Below are 20,242 nucleotides of genomic sequence, written 5' to 3'. Positions count from 1 at the left end.
TATTCAAAACAAATGTAGGTATAATGTAAAAATTTAAGTAACATAAAACCATTATATAGAATATCCCAGAATTTGATATTTAACTGTTATTTTTGCTGTACATTCTAATGTAATTTATAAATATGAAAACAAGGATTAGGTAAAGAATCGTGAAAAATTAAAATTTAAACTATCAAATGCATAATGAATAAAAGCTCACCGAGGAATTAACATCAGCCGGCTCCGGGGACTTAGTAGTCGTGTCCGCGTAATTCCCCTGCGTGGACACACAGCGGCTGCCGTATATCCTCGGGCTGGCCGCTTCCGACGCACCCAGGGGACTGTGCGTCGTCGTGTCTGGTGGACTACTGCCAGACACACCCTGGCTAGGGGACTTTCCTCCCCTGGGCTGGTTAAGTAACGTCTGGGTAGAAACAGAGTGCCGCACGTGCGACCCGAAACCCTCCTGATTGAGCAGGGGACTGAACTCGTTCATGAATTTCGCGTAACTCTCCGAATTTTCCACTTTCTCCTCTATGACTAAATTCCGCTCTTTATCTTCTACGTTCTCTTGCATCTGTATGAAATTTCTTTTTTGATTTGTCTGTTTGTTGAGGAGCACGTTCGGGTCGATGTTGAAACGGGACGAGTTACCGCCTTGTAAGTTTGTCGTGATTTGCGTGTTATTTGAATTTGAGACTAGGGTCGTTTGCTGCTGCACGATAGTAGTGTTCTGTTGGACAAATGTCGAATTGCTTCTGTTATTCGACGCTGATGGTATAGACACCTGTTTAGGCGATAACGGAACCATCAACGTTTGACCGATCTGATTAGTCTGGATAAACTCCTGCGCTTGGACATTGCCTGATCTCACTTGGGGATTCTGGTTAAACGTCACGTTTGTCGGGCTGAGATTCGCGAGTAAAGGACTCAATTGCCCGTTAAAATTCGGACTGTTAACCATTACTTGACTGTTTGGTGATAAAAATTGCGCTCCAGGACTGTGTTGTGATTGGATAATTTTTCCTTGTTGGTTCTGTCGAATAACCACTCCACTATTAGTGCCAGCAGTAAAAACACCCGCATTTTGAACCGGTGTGAGAACATTCTGTCCATTGACCGTCTGCAATTGCAACTGCATCGGCATTCCCGTTGCATTATCTTGGATTATAGTCGTTCCATCGGCGGTCATAACCATTCCACCTAGATTAGGTACAATAAACTGCTGGAACGCGGGGAAATTCGACATTACATTACTTGCATTGTTTATTAAATTGACTGGTTGTAATAAATTAATTTGTTGTGATGGCGACGTATTTGTGATGATTTGTTGTGATCCAAAGTTGCTGGTATTTCCCTGACCGTTCATAACGATATGTGCGGGTGTTCCCGACTTTCCGGGAACTATAGTTAGCGCTTGTAACATTGGTGTAGGTGATATATTATTTGTGGGCGACAGTTGAAAGCCGCGTGGGGAAAATTGTGGACTAGTGTTATGCTGCGGCGAAGAATGTACCATAATGTTGTTGGGATTCTGTTGCGGCGCAGCTATTTGTAGAACGTTTGTAATATTCGCCGTTTGGCTCTTCTTTTTCTTGCTCCTCTTTTTAATACTTTCAGGCGACAGCATGGCCACACCTTGCACGAAACTTTGGCCATTTTTAACTTCGATTTGTCTAGACGATTCGGTTGAAGATTGTCCAGATACAAGTCCGCCTGCTACAATTTGAGGCAGAACAGTATTTTGTTGAACGACTTGACCATCGACGGCCATCATTGGTGGTTGTATGACGAACGGCGTTTGCAGAGTGTTGACTACAACAGCAGGTTGATTTACCATGGGTTGTACACCGCCCACTGCCGGCACTACTTGTGTTACTGACGAAGTTACATTTGTTACCGCATTCGAGCCAATTTGGGACATAGCTGTTGTATTTTTAGGCGGAGGTGGTGGCATATGGTTACTAGTCACGATTATCTGTCCAGTAGACGATATAAGTATCTGTCCTGGCGTTGTTCTCTTTCCGATCTGTGTTATCGACGTGCTTTGAGCATTACTAGTTTCCGGTTTAGAAGGCAAACTGCTTATCACGTTTTGAACCATTTCTAGCGGTGATTTAGAGATCATATTCTGAGCTGTTGTGCCCGCGATATGTAGAGGATAGCTCGTAGGCAGATTTACGGAATTTATAAACGGATCTGGTTGGTTATTCGGTATAGCATATGTGGTCGCTAAATTGACGCTAGGAGGCGGTGGTGGTCGAATAAAGTTAGCTTGTGATGCATTAATTGATGTAGTGGCAGTGTTCGCTTTCCCAGCAAGCACTGACGTCACAGTATCTCTAATTACTGAGAAACTCGCCATAGTTGTGATATATGTTTGTATGTAATTCGTTTGTATCAACGAATAAGGCGGTCCACCACCCAAGTGTGGCGGCGGGCAATATCCAGGCATCGTATTTTCATACCTTTTCTTCGATTCTAGCTTAATCATCTCCTGTCGCAGACTGGGCTTAACTCCAACCATTGATATGTTATCTACTTCCATAAGATTCTTATTTACATTGTGATTTGATATGAAATGCATCATTTGCGTGCCAGATATTTGGTTGGGTGGTCCTGGAGAATTGTATGGATATGCTTGACTGTTTGGAGTTGGTGGATTGCTATTAAAGTTATCTTTACACGAGCCAGGGTTCGAATACGCTGGACTTGGCATCGGGAATGTACAATTCTGATGTGAACTGCTGCTACCGCTGTGAGGTGTGTCCGTACTCCGAGAACTGTTCGAAAGAGTTGGCGAAGGTTCTGGAGGCTGCAGTGTTTCTGTGGGCGACACATTACTTGTGCTAACGATACCAGCTTGAATCGGACCACAGTTTTCATTCGAAATAACATTCCTTTCGATGAACGTTGAAGATGTCACAGGACTCTCGTCGAAATGTTTCGGGCTCGATGTGGATGTATCCATATCGTGATAGATATTCTTGTGATATTTCGTCCTCATTTGGTTCTCTGTTCCGTCTGTATTTTTAAACGGCACATTGCAGCCTTTGTAACACTGCGGCATCATGTGTTCTTGAACTTTATCTGGCACTACGCTGCTATCTGGCGTATTAGGTGATGGACAAGAGTTTATATTGTTTCTAAAAACATTGATTGGCTCATACTGCTTCATAGATTTACATGTTTGTACTTTATCTTGTCCCTGCGGATTGTAAGAGCTAGTTGAAGGTTCGTACGGATGACCTTCGAATGCAGCATTAGGACCCACTTGCCTCGAAATTGTATTATTTAATAAAGCCGTCTGTTGAGCTAAATATCCACTTGGATCATCCATAAACGATGGAACATTATTTCCCATAACATCGTCACAGGTTTTCTTTTGTTCTTGCAAAAATTTCATGCCGTTGTTACCATATACCATTTGTTTGTTTTCTAGTTGGTTGTTTTTCTTTTTAGGCGTCTTAGTACCTTTGCCTTTCTTTTTGTTGAGATCCATATTCGGCCACTGTTGGCCCATCATGTTGTAATGCTGTGGTAAGGGAGGCACTCTAGAACACATGCCTTGATTGATAGATGATTGATCATTAGCAAATTGTGCTGTTGGAGGTGGTTCTTCATTATTCATTTCATAATCCATATTATCTATCTTTTGTAACTTTGGACTTGCACTCGTCAAAGAGTTCGGAGTGCTCGTCTCAGCTCTCTTAACTTGCCACGGCGGTGTTTTTGCTGAATTTGTTTTCACGACGGTCCCGTTCTGTATCACCAGTTGATTCTGTGGCAAGTACTGGTTCTGAACTAGTTGCTTGTTCTGATTGACGTTATCCGTCATCTGTGTCTTGTATCCCTTCATGACTTCAATCTGTTTCTGATTTCTTTGTATGAAGATTTGCTGCTGTTCGTTGATCTTTTGCATCACTTCGGGTGTGAGCGGTTGGTTCAAACCGCAGTATATTTGAGACTCTTCCTTCGTTTGTCTTGCTAGCACTTCTTTCTCTTCCTCTTTGCGCTCTGGTTCAACAACATTTTGTGGCATCACATTCATTGCATTTTTAACATTCGCTTGTTTATTGAAACTTGTATTGACGCCTATTATTTGTCCGTTCGTACCTAGTACGGGAAGGCCAACATTAAGAGCGGGGTTAGGCATTGGCTGATTTAATTTCTGATTGACCTCCATATTATCTGGATGCTGGGATATCCATCCACTGCTAACTGTTAGATAGTGTGAACTTCTTTGTATGTGAGTTTCTTGTTTTGTCTCATCCACAACGTTAAGCATATTTTGTTGGGGATAAGGTACACAGGCCTGATTCATTGGACGTTGAACTATCGAACCCGGCGACGCTGTTCTTTTTTGATCCTCCAGGGACTGAAAAGAGAAACATACCTTTATGTATATCAATAAAAAACAATTCTATCCAAATCGTACGTCTTAATCAAAACATTGAGATCACCGTTGATCAACAAAACATTCAAGATTCAGCTGGCCTTCAACATCAACGTATTTGGCTACCAACTGCAGTACATTGTGACAAACAAGTACACATAACATGTAAATGGAACATAAACGATTCACAAGAATTTATGTATGTGTAATAAAAATAAAGGATCGCCGCAGGCACCGCTGCTGGCACCATCTCAGCTCTTATCGCGGCCATGAATACGTAATGCGCTGCACCCACAACACTTAACTGTATTTAATATGCTATTTTGTCCTTCGAGTTTGTTTACTACTAGTGTGTAGGTTCAAACTATGTTTCTTTATTTAATGTTATTTTTATGAAACATAGATCGAATACTTTTCTGATCTACTAGTGTCAGACTGCGTATTTCCAAACTATACTTTGTAATGCTGTTTTTAAGTTTGTTATTACAATATATACACGAATTTTGCGTACTGATCGTGTATACTTTGTAACGCGGATGCTTGCTTCTTCGTTCCAAACTATACACGATCAGTACGCAAAATATGTATAACTAAATATAGCTACTACACCACTTACGCTTGAGCGAAATAATAAATATATAGGCAATCAAAGACTTGTACAGCTATATCTATCTACTTTTATTCTTGATTGATTCAGTAAAATATGGAATAAAAATATTATTAGGTAAGCTTAGAAAAATAAATTTCTTGCCGGTTCTTCTCCATAGATACTGCTTTCCGAATCGGTGGTAAATGTAAAAAATATGTATTGACGTTTCAAAAGTGCTTCTCCAAGAAGTCTAATTGAATAAATAAATGTTTGAGTTTGAGTTTGAAATAGGTATGTGGGTAACAGATATAGGGGTTACCTATGGGTTAGGTTAGGTTCGTGTTTTTTTAACTACACAAAAATAGGAGCCCTCGCAACCGTCTTCTTCTGGACTTATTAGATTCTTACATTTTAGCACTATTGTTAATTCGTTTCGTCGTTTTTCTCAATTAAGTAAAGAATCATTTATATTTGAAAATCCCCTTGTAATTAAATTATCAAAGTAACATATTGCCCGAAAAAAATGACCTGTCACATCTATACGGGATCCAAAAAGCGTAATAGTCAAACTTAACGAATTGAAAAGAGAAATGCGTTCTATAATCATCGAAGAAAATACATCTCTGATGACTGACGTCACAATCCACCCTGATTTTGTTAACAATGTCTCACTAGTCACTCTAATATGATGACTGTCGTCACAAAGTAATCAAATGATTCATACCTTGAATTCATTGAGCGGTCTCTCCCGCTGTACCATCATCTGCGAGACGCTCATGTTTGGCGCGAGGCCAGCACGCTTCTTCATCTTCTTTTTGGCGGGGTCCACTGCGCCTGTAATGCATACGTGTTGTGTGTTAATTTACAGTTTTTTTTTAAACCATTTATTGATAGAAACAAATAAACATACATTAAGCATACAGAAGAAACACCACATAAATCGACACGAAAAGTTAACAGTTAGTTAGCCTACGTTTACAAGATAGGACGATATACATAAATTATATTTTTGCCGTCGTTATTAGTTCTAAAACTACTTTTACTTTGCTTTTGCTTTGTTTGCTCACTTTGTACATTTTGTTTCGAGTTGAAAGTAAAATTATTTTGATGATTTTTTTTTAGTTAAACTATTTTTCTTAATTTGATCTCTGCAAGCCGCTGATAAACATAGAAAACAGAATAATTTTACAAATTCCAAGGTTTTAAGCCATAATTCAATTAGTCATTTAAACTCAAAAGTTAGCTTTAACTTCAAAACAATTAGCGTAATAAATTTAATTTTTAACGAACATCCAACACAAACTTCCCAATCTAAATCAATTAGAAAGTAATTCAGTCTATTAGTTAGTTCAACAAAATAATTTATGGTATATCTTGCTCAAAATCAACAATCATTTAATTTAAGAATTAAATACTTAATACGTACGATCACAACGCTCTTGTAAAAATGACCTGTAAATTACTTATGAATAAAGTCCAAATTCAATTAACGGTTACTAATCCAAAACGAACTACTATCTAGGTTGTAAAATGACCTTTCAATCACTAATCAATAAAGCTTATATTCAATTAACATTCATTAATCCCAAACGTCGTAACACATAAGCTGTTGTAAAATGAACTTTTAATCACTTATGAATAAGGTTCATATTCAATTAACAGCTACTAATCCAAATCGTCCAAAACATGCGCAGTCCCAAAATGACCTTAACCACCGTACCATAAAGCCTATAATCAATTAACATTCGCTAATCCCAAACGTCCTAGCACAAGCGCCGTCGAAAAATGACCTTTACATAACCAACACATAAAGTCTATAATCAATTAACGGTCACTATAGCTAACATATCCCGTGTTCGTTCCACCACGTTGCCACCACCGCTGCTAAGCTCAGCTCAGCTGCATATGCAGTTCGAAGAATAAGGCATCTCACCGATGAAGATACGGCTAGATTGGTTTATTTTAGCTACTTTCATAGCATTATGTCCTATGGAATTCTACTATGGGGCAGGGCTGCAGATATAGAAACTATATTTATATTACAGAAAAGAGCCATACGCTCTATATATAATTTACGTGCTCGGGACTCACTAAGAGATCTCTTTAAGAATATTGGTATCCTCACTGTACCATCACAGTATATATTTAATAATGTTTTACATGTACACAAAAACGCGGACTTACACACAAAAGTAGGAGATAGACACTGTTATGGCACAAGGAATAGAAATAAAATTGAAATGCCATTTTATAGGTTAGCTAAAGTTAAAAATTCATTTATGGGCCAAGGTATACGTTTTTACAATAGAATTCCTCATAGTATTAAAGAGTTTAGTAGTGTTAAATTTAAAACTTATTTAAAAAATGTATTAGTTCAGAGAGCCTACTACAGCATTAAGGAATATATGGAAGATGAAAATCCATGGAGGGTTGTCGCGTAAGAATAACAGGACAGTTCTTTGGCATATTATGATAATATATAATATTATGTAGTTAGATGTAAGTAACATGTAATGTAAAATTATATTGTATATGGACATGACTTTAAAAGAGCAACTATGGAGTTTCTTGCCGGTTCTTCTCCATAGATACTGCTTTCCGAATCGGTGGTAAATTTAAAGAATGTAATGACGATTCAAAAGTGCTTCTGGAAGAAGTCTAATTGAATAAATAAATGTTTGAGTTTGAGTTTGAGTTTGAGTTCAATCTCTGCTGCCAATAAGCAACACTTGACCCACATGGTGAGGCGAGCGAGAGATACACTTAGGAGAAAGCAGGTTACCTAACAATGGACTAGCGTTAGGGCACGCACACATGGACATATGGGCACAGACATGTTTGGTTATGAATAGGTAAAGATGTGATTTGTTGTGACCCTACATCGCCTAGAGATATTATATTTATGTCGTCATATAGATTAAATTTTAAAAGACAATATTATGTTAAATAATGATTAGGAATATAATCCGCTGAGAATCCTCAAATTTAAAGATAAAAAAGAACAATTCGTTTCGAATTACCAAATTATAAAGCGAAACTAAACATGATTATCCGGTCGGATAATCCCCGAACAAAAGAATTACACTTAAACTAAACAAAATAAAAACAAACATAATAAAACCAAAACAAAACACGATACAAATTAAAACATAAAACCGCGGTAATTCTCTAAACGATAACATCAGTCGAGTCATTCAATTTGTACCCCAAAAGTTTAATACACGGCGATATTATACTAATCACAAATAGCAGCTGATTATGGATTAAACGTTCAGTTATTGCATTTAAAAATTTATTAGTTCGAAAACTGGTATTCAGTGTTGTTCAGTATTAGAACATTGCATAGAATCTTTTCGAACGCACTGAGAACAACGAAAGAATGCTCTACACCTGTTTACACTAAACGAATTTGACACAGAGTGGTTAGAATGTGCTTTCGCTCGTTTGATGTAAATGCACAGAAATACGCAAATTAAGAATACAAAAGAAACGACAATTGTATTCTACGAACAAGACAGTAAGTAACTCGTAACATTCGGCCATGTCCTAAGACTGAGAGAAAGGTCGTCGGGCGACCGACCGCGCGCCTCTAGATCTCCTCTAGACGAGTGCAATAGCAGACAATGCACAATCTCCATTGTGCCCGAGACGTCAGCCATTAATACCCGCCCCGTTTATAATTTAAAATTCTATCAGCTTCTGTTTCAAGCTGGCAAGTTTATCTTTTTATTATAATGTCGAGTAGGTGTTAGAGGAGCGCTTTTGTTTCGCTTTATGAGTACGGCTGTGTAAAGGCTTAATTTGAAGCCCTTAATGCAAGTTTTGTAGCATTTTACAGACGTTTACTTCGTTTCTAAATTCATAACAATTCCTTTAAAAAAATACACTAAACTAACTTGATCTAAAATTTGGATCTGTATTTTTTACTGAGATTATGTTTTCTTAGCTTGGTCTATTTCTTTAGAAATTTCATGTTTTATTATCCAATCAGCTGGCAGCTCTTATACCTAAACACTATTACATAAACTTCTATTCTGATATTAATATAATATTATGTAAGCCTTATTCCATTAAGTACTTATACTCTATTGTTATAAATAACTGAATTTGATAAAAAATATTACGAACACTTATTCCAGTTTTTTGTTATCTAGACTCAAATTTAAAAAGAAAATACTAGATCTATCAAAGTTTATTTAAGATTAGCTGTGACTCGCGGTTTTACCCACATTGCTCTAGGTACTCTTATTGGTCTTATACACCCATGTTTTACAGCATACAGCCTTCCTCGAGAAAGGGCAATATACTAAAATATTTGTTTTCAAATCGTACCTGTAGTTTCTGAGCTTAGCCTGTTGATCAAACAAACAAAACTGTTCAGCATTATAAAATTACTATAGTTAGGCGATATTATAAACTGTCTAGGCGAGGATACATTAAAGCCTGTATATCTAATAAAATCAAAGGAATGCATTATGCAAGAGCAATGAACTAATTGATTTATTTATGAAGCAATTATTTTGTCTGCAGATAGGTATCTAGATTAATGGAGGTTGTTTATGTAATGCATAATGCCATTTAACTTTTCTAATATACAAAGCATCATAAATAGATTTCGTTATATAATGAAATAAGTATTAGCTTAGTATTTTATAATTTTAATATAATACCATACATTTAACTGTAGTTAATTAAGCACACAATTCCACAGAACATAAATACATAAATGTTGTAATAAATATACTAAAGATCAAAATAACAGTCCGTAATCGAAAGGCATTAATGTAACCTGTACCAAAGACTTCGAAGCAATCAATTCTTAAATCCACAATTACTTTCATGAGTATAAAACAAAATAACAAATGAAAGCAATCTAAGATCTATCAATACCAGCAGTTATTACTTATTACGAATAACAATGTCGCTCTACCCTCCTTTAATCTATACTTAATATTATAAAACTGAAGAGTTTGTTTGTTTGTTTGTTTGAACGCGCTAATCTCGGGAACTACTGTTCCGAGTTGAAAAATTATATCAGTGTTAGATAGCCCATTTATCGAGGAAGGCTATAGCGCTATATACCATCACGCTAATACCAACAGGAGCGGAGCCATGCGGGTGAAACCGCGGGACACAGCTAGTATTCCATAAATCTCAAATCATTTGATTTAAATTTCATTTAATTCTGACGTACGTAATTATTCAATTACGTACACTCCTCACTCCTTAAACATACAAAATTAACAAATAAAAAACATTTGTACCAATTTGAATGGAATAATGTAAACGATACTATCTTTTAACATATTTTCCTTTACATTGCGACCTCAAAAAGTTTATTTCTTATTCATGAAGGTCGGCCGCCGCGACGGACAATGGAGTTATTTCTTTGACGAGTTAATATCAAGAATTCAAATTAAAACGATAAAATCTATTAAAACGTTTCCTTTTATCGTAAATGAAAGAAATCTTTGCGAGAATTCGTTCAAAAGTTACTTATACTGATGTTGAGATTGCGGGATATCTATTTGATCTTTTTATTTACAAACCAAAAAAATTGCTATGTAGATACTGTGTATTGTAATGGTGCCAATTTCCCCAAAGATAACCATTTAACATTTTATCATTCGCATAATCACAAAACATTATATGTAGTAAGATTTTAAAAGTCTTGCCTGAGAGCTTTACCCGAAAAACCTAACATAAATCATACTTGCGAAACAAAATAGTGACTCAAATCGCTCGCACCCTCGAAATAAATTAGCGATTAAACCTTACCCCATTTAAAAGAAAACCAACAACTGTATAAACAGCCTTGAAACCTCCCACCACAACCGTGAATGTCCATTAAAAAAAATCGCTTGCCCATAACGAATCGAAAAGGGCGGCAAATTCAATCGCATAATTACCGCGTATAATCTTATCTATTTGCGCATTATCCAGCAGATTTGCAATTAAAACGTTCACAGTAGGAGCTGGGAGGGGGCTCGCGGGGGGGTAGTGGGGGGTAGGTGTCTAGGCGGTGGGGCGCGGGGCGGGCAGGAGATCAATAGTCGCCGGGGTGCGCGACCGCTCGCTTCGCAGCGATTCTCGATTGTTTCGAGTTACGGGCACGCTTTTGTTCCCTCCGCCGGCGTTTCGAGCCGCCCGCCGCCTTCCTTGATGGTAATTACGCAATGCTGCGGCTTGCGGACACTTCGATTCGCTTTATCATCGTTAAGTGTCCCGCGCTGCGCCTCCGGCCAATCTCTGATGTCTTCAGAACGTTTACGCTTTGTTCTTTAACTGATTCCTTTTCGGTTAACAAGATTTTAATTGTTAATTATCACTTTTCGTATCTCTTTTGAATTTATATTTTCATTCAGACATTATATAAAGCGAGATCACATATAAAATTGAAATTGATTAAACATATATGTATTAAAAAAAAATACAAAATGACGAACATAAAGCCTCCTTCTTTTGTTTTAGGAAGTCGCTTATAGACATAGACAAACGACAACGTATTACCTAGTTACCGAATACAACAATGAAACTCCCACCTTTTCTACTATTATTCGGGGTCACCTCCTCCCATAGTTATATGCCACCGAACGTCACTATTTATAACTCCTATCTATTCGCAATTGTGTCTTGCCCTATTGCATCCTAACAATCGTTGGAGAGAGGCTATTGAAAAGCCACATCGGGCTTCAAGCTGGAAACATGCAATTGAGATGCCACTTGAAGTATTCTTAGCTCCCCAAGTCATACATATAATCATATATGAGGAAAAGTTCGTATTAGAATCTTGCCAATAAAGCTCCCTAGGATATGTCCACAGTCCACAATCGTACTTAAAACATGAATTACAATTTATAACTAACCTTTGTGTCAAAAACAAGCATTTAATCTTGTTGGTGACCCAAAGATGAATTAGGGCTTAAAAGTTAAAACGCAATCTCATAGAGTATCAGCATTTATCGAGCTATATTATGCTTTAATAGGCTAGAGAGCGACATAGTCTTATTTTTTAATGCAAAGTTTATTCCATAATAAATTGGGAAATCAGTACCATCGTACCAAGATGACCCATTTGCACGAAATGAAATGTCAACAGACCGAAAAAGCGACTCAATAGCAAGAGGCTAAGGGTGCCTACTACGTTCGGAATATGGACTAACCTCTTCGGTATCGAATAATAGCCTGTTTCGTATAATAGCACTTTGTTGCCGTGAATGCTATATTGTTACGGTGCACAATGATGAAGGCTCTCACGCACTGAGCGGCTCGGAGCTCCCAATTTGGGGGAGTCACTTGGAAAATAAACTTTTAATGGTTTATTTATAGTGACTATGCGGAAACTTTATAAGTTAGATTTCTTTATTTCTGTAGTTCGTTAAGAAGCATAACCAAATTTACTTTTCGCAGTCTCAAAAATTCTTAATTACTTATGTGAGTCGCAATGCAATTAGTAAATAATTACTATAAAATTATTTAATTTAATGAATATCGATGTAATGAGCTTCTTAATTAGAAACGAGTCTGAAAATTGTTTACCATTTTGTTGAAACAAATATAATTAAAAAAAAAATCGAAAATGAGAAAAAGGAAACATGAATTTTATTTACTTCATTATTTTCTTGCATAAATTGCAAAAGAAGTATCATTCTTATTTATTCTTGACCAGTATTCTATTCTATGCAATATAAACAATGTATTCTTAGACTCACAGAACAGTAAAGTAGATAGAAGTGTGATGTGGGCGTGGCCCACGTGTCACTTGTAAGGTAAGATCACCTAACTTGCTCTCAGTTGTGCGCAGAAAAATATTCGAGTCGGTTGTCAGCTGTCAAACCTTTTTTCCGTATTTATTCATTAATTAGGACGTGTTGTTCGGTATAAGAGTGCAAAAATGATAGCAGACGAAATAATATCAGCAATGGAGGCATTTCATACCATCGGTAAGTCTTATTTTTATTTATTTTACATATAATATTTTATGTTATATCTTCGCTTGTAATTTGTCAAAATTGTATACAAATATCTAGTCAAAATGAACCTTAATCCGTAAGAAATTAGTACTATTATAGATTGAACAGCAAACAAGAATTTCTGGAATATTATTGCAATAAACAAACGAATGTCGCTTTAGTGATGCTTGTGGCGCATATCGACAGTATCGATACTTTAGAAAAGACAAACATTATAAATATTAAATTTTATTTTATTTTTCCTTAGCTTTCATTAGTCCAATTTATTTACAGATTTCCCAAAGAGGCTAATTTAAAAGAGAAATGGATAAATCCAACGTGACGAGTTAACTGAATGCCGAACAGCACTAAGCAGTCTAACGAAGGCCATCGATACAGCAAACCTACGGCAGTTCCAAGATTTAAAATAATGCATATTTTCTGTTTGTATTTTGTAAATATAGATTAATACTATTCTATTCCGTTTTTTATTTAATAATAATAATATAAAAAGACGTACTTAGTAGTAATAAACATACTCCAAAATGTGACACGTTATATACTATACTCGTATAATAGAAAGAAAAAAAATACACAAAAAATATTTATTTGTGAATTATCGATACCTCGATATCGATAACAAGGCTGACATCCCTCAGGGCATAGCATCAGATAAATATCAAGTTAATGTCATTAATGTTGAGTGACACAAATTTCAACCTTATCTCTATGTGTTGAGGTTCAAAGTTATATCTATCGAAAACTAACGCCCTCTGTTGTGGAGTAGCTGAATGTTTTTCGAATTTGGAATTTCTGTGCAATGAGAAACAAAACAGCTAATATACCTAGAGATGTTATACTAAAATAAACCGTAACATCGTGCGTTAGGGTACATATTGAAATGCTGAATTTATAACCTAAGTCAGTTTTTACTCAAATTAAGCTGTCCAATCAAAGGCATAGTTTACTTGTAGTGTACTGTATAACTATCGGTTTAAATGTGTGGGTTTGGCGACACTGGTTTTCATACTAATTATGACATTATCGCACTTCTATTTGTTTTTATTGTTCTGTGCTTAGACTTGAAGTCAGAAACTGCACAAGCGATACCTACCTCCCCATACCTCTTCACTCGAAGTGGAACATAACAAAACTGAACATAACTTATTCAACAAAGTATTTACTTTGATTCAACGAGTCGACAATGATAAATGTATTTGCTGAGCTCTCAAGAAAAATTTTAAACGACTCACCTCTGCAGTCTAAGAGTCTAGACGTCCATATAAATCCTTATTTTTCAATAGATAACTTTGATGTTAGCATTTCTTTGTCAGCATTCAATGGTATACAATTTACATATTCTTATTTATAATTGAAATCTCGCGATGTAGCAATAAATCCGTCATACTTTATTCAATAAAGATGGTAAACATTTGAGAGGAAAAATAAATTTATTCAATTTGCGACATTCGAAGCTGTCGGAATATTTTACTTATTCTATCTTTCCTTATCACTTATGTATAAATGTTAAAATTTAAATGTGCATCAAAGCATTTCCCCCAATTCCTTGCATCTCCTGCGATTTCCCATATATACAACAATAGATTATAAAAATAAAATAAATCTATAAATTACTAATATTACAAAGCTGAAGAGTTTGTGAGTTTGTTTGTTTGGTTACTGGTCCGATTTATTTGTGTTGAATGTTTGAAAAATTATTTCGGTGTTCCCATTCATCGAGGAAGGCTATTATAGGCTATATGTATATCATGACGCTGAGACTAACAGGAGCAGAGCAATGCGGGTAAAACCGCGGGGCACAGCTAGTGAACAATAAAGGTACGCAAAAAGGAACAATCAACTATGGTAATTTCCACCACATTTATAAAACCTTAATAATCACCAATTAGAAACCCCAGTCACAACAAACCGACACAACAGGGTCAACACAATTTGACAAATGGGGTTCATTGACCCGACGATCTGGATAAATATTTTCCTATCATAGCATTATTTTCTAACAAGATTACGTTTGTTCTTGTAGGCGGCCCTGGGGAGGCGGGCGGCTGGCTTTGTGGCACTAAATCATGTTTTGACTAGCATTATTATGTTAAATGTATTTTGTTATTGTATACTTAAACCGTTTACCGATTTAACAGGATGTTTTGAAGAATATTTTAGACTGTTCTTTTTAATCTGTCCTTTCTTTGGTTATAAACAGATCACTTTCCAACTATCTATCCACTCATATGATAAATTAATTACGTTACATGTGCTTTTTGTGTCGATTAAAAAATATGAGCTATACTAACTAAGAGAAGAGAATAATCACTTACAACCCCCAAAAGGAAAAAAAATATACAAAAAATGAAAAACAGCAATGATGGCCAAATAAACATCCCTTCAAAAAGCCACATTTTTTTAATGAAAAAAAAATAGTACACGGATTTTCAGGTAACGTTAAAAAAATATTAAAGCCGTATAGCTACATACAATGATACAATAGTCAATAGCCGTAGATATTTTTCGAATTTCAGTTTTGCTCCATGATTAAAACTGATGATGACGATGTTCTTTTGCACGCCTCATAAGCGAAGCGTTGAGGTGGGTACTACTGTCACTTCGCGCAAAACATCTGATTTTTCAAACTTAAAATGTCTTTATGTATCATAAATTGCACTTGTAAGATAATACATACACACACATATTAAGAAAAAACACTATTTTTAACGTTCATGATATTTTTGATGTCATTTTTGTTATTTAAACTAGTTAAAAAACAGTTTAAAAAAGTTCTGTCTTGGACGTCCGTGTGTCTGTATGTGCGGATCCTTTTTCTTGTTAACACGATAGCGACCGAAATACTTTACTAATCGAGTCTTTTTTTTTCTCTTACGCTTGAGTATGCTCAGGAATAGAACCCTTTCATTTTTCAGGGTCTGATTCGATGTGGTTTAATTGTTATTAAATAAACAAAAATAATAATTAATAAATATTTATTAAAAAAAAATTATGAGGCGTGCACTTTTGGATTTTCCAAATTATTTCATTAATCCTTCCAAAAAAAGGTACGATTAAAAATTTCGATACATACACGAGAAATTAATTTGTACTTTACTTACATTTCATACAATAACGAGCAATCCACACCTAAATAGAATAGTCAAAAACCCGATCAAATATAAATTAAAAATACATCTAACTAAAACAATCACATAAATCGGTTTAGAAATCTCGTTAAAAAATCAGTGTTAGTACATAAATAAAACATGGCCTAGATGAGAACTTCCTCCTTTTTTGAAGTCGGTTAAAGAGTAACAAAAATGCGAATCACCTCTACAAAAGCCAACATAGTTCACACAACAAAGTCTATTTAAACGAATAGTGTTCCTTGCAACTCTATTAACAGGGTTGTTACCCGCCGGACAGCGCCCCCCTTCCACCCTCCCCTTACAACCCTCCCCCTCCCACCGCCACTTATCAACAAAGACTACGCTTTGTTACAAAAGCAGCAAAACAAGCACTTTGTAATACAGTCACTCAGTTAAAACTAGCTTCATTTTTATTTTTATAGACGATTAGATTTTACAGGATCGTTAGGGATTTTTCCGATTGCGGGTAGTTATCACTTTCGCTTTACGTTAAAAAGTATTAGTTTTATTTCAATGCACTTCGAATATTGTAGAAATGTAGTGACCATAACAACTATTATAATCAATGAAACTGTCATTTATCTAACATATTTTACTGCAGTTATTGTAATCCAGACAGACATACAAATTAAAATTAATAAAAATCAGTCCATCCGTTCTTGACTTATAAATCGTGTTAGTACAACAAAATTGCTTTATATTAAATAATGAATCCTTAATGAAAGGATGTGACGGTTAGTGAACACAACTTTTGTAATGTGGAGCACAAAATTATTTACGAAATATCTTACTTAAATAATCGTATATATATATAATAACTAGCTAATCGCCCGCTTTGTCTAATACCTAATAAAATCTTCCTCTTGAATCTTCCTATATCTATTAAAAAAAAACGCATCAAAATCCGTTGCGTAGTTTCAAAGATTTAATGTATATTTAATGCATACAAAGGGACATAGGGACAGAGAAAGCGACTTTGTTTTATACTATGTAGTGATGATGACGATACGCTCTACATACACAAAAAAATTGTATCAAAATCGCTTCATCTGCAAGTCGTTAAAACTAACAAAACAAAGCAACAAGACGATGAGATAAACTCATTTCGTACAACACAAATCAGTTTATTTTGGAAATTTGCGAATTATACCCTAGTCATACCGGGTGTGATAAAGAAAACAACGGGGTTCATTGAACCCGACATCTGTTCAAATATTTTCGTACATCACCTACTCCGAATTAGATTGCCATATGTTTGACGGTCTCAACCGACACGAATATAGCGCTAATATTAAAAATATATATCTAAAAATGTTACCAGAATTGGGGCGAACGATTATATAAATATATAATTACCTATGTTAGATTAGTTGTGCCCTGTTGTTTTACATTTATTGCCGCCTTGCTCCGCTACTGTTGGTCTTAGGCCTTAGCGTGATGATATATAGCCTACAGCCTCTCTCTATAAATGGGCTATCTAACACTGAAAGAATTTTTCAAATCGGACAAGTAGTTCCTCAGATTAGCGCGTTCAAACAAACAAACAAACTCATAAGTATAGAAAGTATAGATTAAGGGAATTTTATCGCTTGTAAGCGCTAAGCGTTTTGTTATGTTTAACGCCATTTCTCGTGTAAATTAAAAATTTAATGTGCCTTTTATGTTAAGCGTTCTCTCATTCATTCGAGTCTCCTTCATCTAGTAATAAATCCGGTCGTTCACTCGTTATAGTGCATTTTGTAGGCGCTTATAATAACTGGGACATTTCACATTACGAATATTTAAATTTAAAAACAACGCAATTATAATAAATTTAAAACTAGAGATATGAACAAAATCGCTTTTAAAAACAAGTCAATTTAGTTAATGGACTTTTGTTTTATTTAGCTGCGTATTTTGTATTTAGTAAAACCGAAAATAACATAACAATTTGTCGTCTCATTACATCTCTACCTTTCCATCTCAATGTCCTTCCACCGCTCAATAGATATTCACAATAAAAGCATTCATAAATCTAAACATCCTGTATAACTGGGAGCAAACAAAAACACAGAAAATGCACCGCCGCGCCGCCGCTTCCCATACGCTCGCCGGGTGTAAAAAACCCAAGCGAAACCCCGTGTCCTTACATCCCGTCGACACTATACAGGGTGCACCCTACAGGAAACGACGTGGGATTACGCGAATCAAAGCTAAAGGCTTGTACATCCCACTCGAGGACTATTGGCTGATGTTGTGACTAGCGGAGCGATAATAAATATTAAATATAGACAAAATATTGTATTAATTATAGCGGAGCGATAATAGACATTATGAGTGCAGTATTTAAATAAAATTTATCTTCGTATTTCTCGTCTAAATGTATTAGTAAATTATAATAATCTTGTAAATAAGTAAAGTATAATAGACAGAATATAAATAAACAGGGAAATAAATAGCCCATCGAAAAACCTATAAATGCCTAAATGGCTTAATAATGTATAGCTTTAAAATTCAACTAAATCGCTCAACTGTTATGGGCAATAAGGTCAAATAACTACCTAAGCGCGCGCAAATTGGATACCTATGTAATAATACTTTGTCATGTATTACTTATTGCGTAAATATCATTAATACATACTGACAAATCGGGACAAATCAATAAAATAACATAACGCATTACATATTGCTTAGTTATCATTAATACCGACAAATCGAGACAATTCAATTTAGGTCCAAATCGCTATCGCTAATCGCGTCGCTTATGTAGTTACTGTGAACGTAGTCTAAGCCAGTTGGGCTGTATAATTGAATAAAGCCACCCCGCGATAATACCAATAAATCACGGATTCGCTCCCATCTCAATATTACTTTAGCCCCGCGTTTGAGGTATTTAACAAATTTACGAGCAACTAATTAATTAGCAAATATTCCGGTCGAATTTGCGATAGTCGCCGGACCGTATTTTAATGACCACTATTTGCATGTAATTTTGTTTAGCTTTATGAGTGTGTAGGCTTTTGCAATGACTAGTTTCGGCGACTTGATTTACAAAACAAAAATATTAATTTGATATGAAAAATTATCAAGGAACACCCTATCCTTAGTCGACTTTAATAGTGTAAACAAAATCATATTTAATTACTATGACACTTAATCATCATTTATTTCCAACATAAAAAAGAGATACGTACCTAACATGATGGTAAACACAACTTATTCATTATCCACTAACTACAAACTTCACAAAATTTCACCTCTAAAAGGTAACAAACACCGAACACGACCCTACAATACAATTTACACCTCGCACTCTATTTACCGGAGCATCAGTGTAGGATCCTCTCCGGATACGCTGCAGTGTTCCGGATTCGACGCTAATCTGCGTCAAACGTAATTGGATGAAAACGAGGCGCGGAAAGCCTTGCAATAATCCGATCGAATACGTATATGTGCAGTGAACACCCTGTATGTAACGGCATTTTGAGCTCATTAAACTTTTTATAATATCAATTAGTTATTAACGATGGACACATATTGACACTGTGTTAATAATTGCAATGCGAGAACAACTTTTTAATTAGTCTTCTATTTATAAACTTTATTTATAGAACTAATGATTTTATCGCGTATGTGTATAATATAGAAGCTATAAAACCTGGGATTGTATACACAGTGGATCACATTCTCGTATATTGTTACTATTAATATTTACATCTACTATTAAAAAGCAGATTTGTGAACTTGTGTTTCATTGTGATAACTACAGTGTACCGTGAGATTCGTTAGTAGTTAAGTACATCAAGGTTGATTATTGTCCAGAAAACGATCCAAATAATAATAAAACATGAAACGTTTCCAAATTTTTTAACATTGTCAAATACACAAATAAAAACACACTGTCCCCACTAGTAAAATGTTACGAATTATTTTTATACAAGCTAAGAATATAACTAAATTTACACAAATAAAAATAAACTAACAACAACTAAGACTTCTTTATACAAGTTGAGAATATTGCAATTACGTCTGGAAGGCTCTGCTAGTGACAATTTCATTTCGTCGTGGAATTAAATGAAGTTATGAAACCTTGGGGTTGGAATAACAAGGGATGATGGACACTAATCTCGCCAGGGTTGACCAAAAACTAATATCCAATTCAATTAAACTCAATGGTTTGTTAAACACAATAGTT

The 20,242-nt window shown here is 35.5% G+C and overlaps 1 protein-coding gene across 4 annotated transcripts in view; it reads right to left on the bottom strand.

Moving 5' to 3' along the window:
• LOC149905448 (uncharacterized) overlaps positions 1-20,242 on the bottom strand; it is a 95,636-nt gene that overhangs the window by 6,772 nt on the left and 68,622 nt on the right. For all 4 annotated transcript variants that reach the window (XM_090106750.1, XM_090106751.1, XM_090106752.1 and 1 more), the window contains exons 4-5: positions 5,689-5,798; positions 200-4,357 (exon numbers count right to left, since the gene is read on the bottom strand). In XM_090106750.1, coding sequence (XP_089962876.1) covers positions 200-4,357; positions 5,689-5,798 — 4,268 coding nt within the window. The remainder of the gene's footprint in view (positions 1-199; positions 4,358-5,688; positions 5,799-20,242) is intronic.

This window comes from Colias eurytheme, chromosome 10, assembly GCF_061535395.1.
Source record: "Colias eurytheme isolate Ceu_HAF_F1 chromosome 10, ilColEury1 Martin Lab GWU primary, whole genome shotgun sequence".
In the NCBI taxonomy this organism is placed as follows: Eukaryota; Metazoa; Arthropoda; class Insecta; order Lepidoptera; family Pieridae; genus Colias; species Colias eurytheme.
Note: the sequence above shows the minus strand (reverse complement) of the source record. Positions and strands in the feature narration are given on the sequence as shown.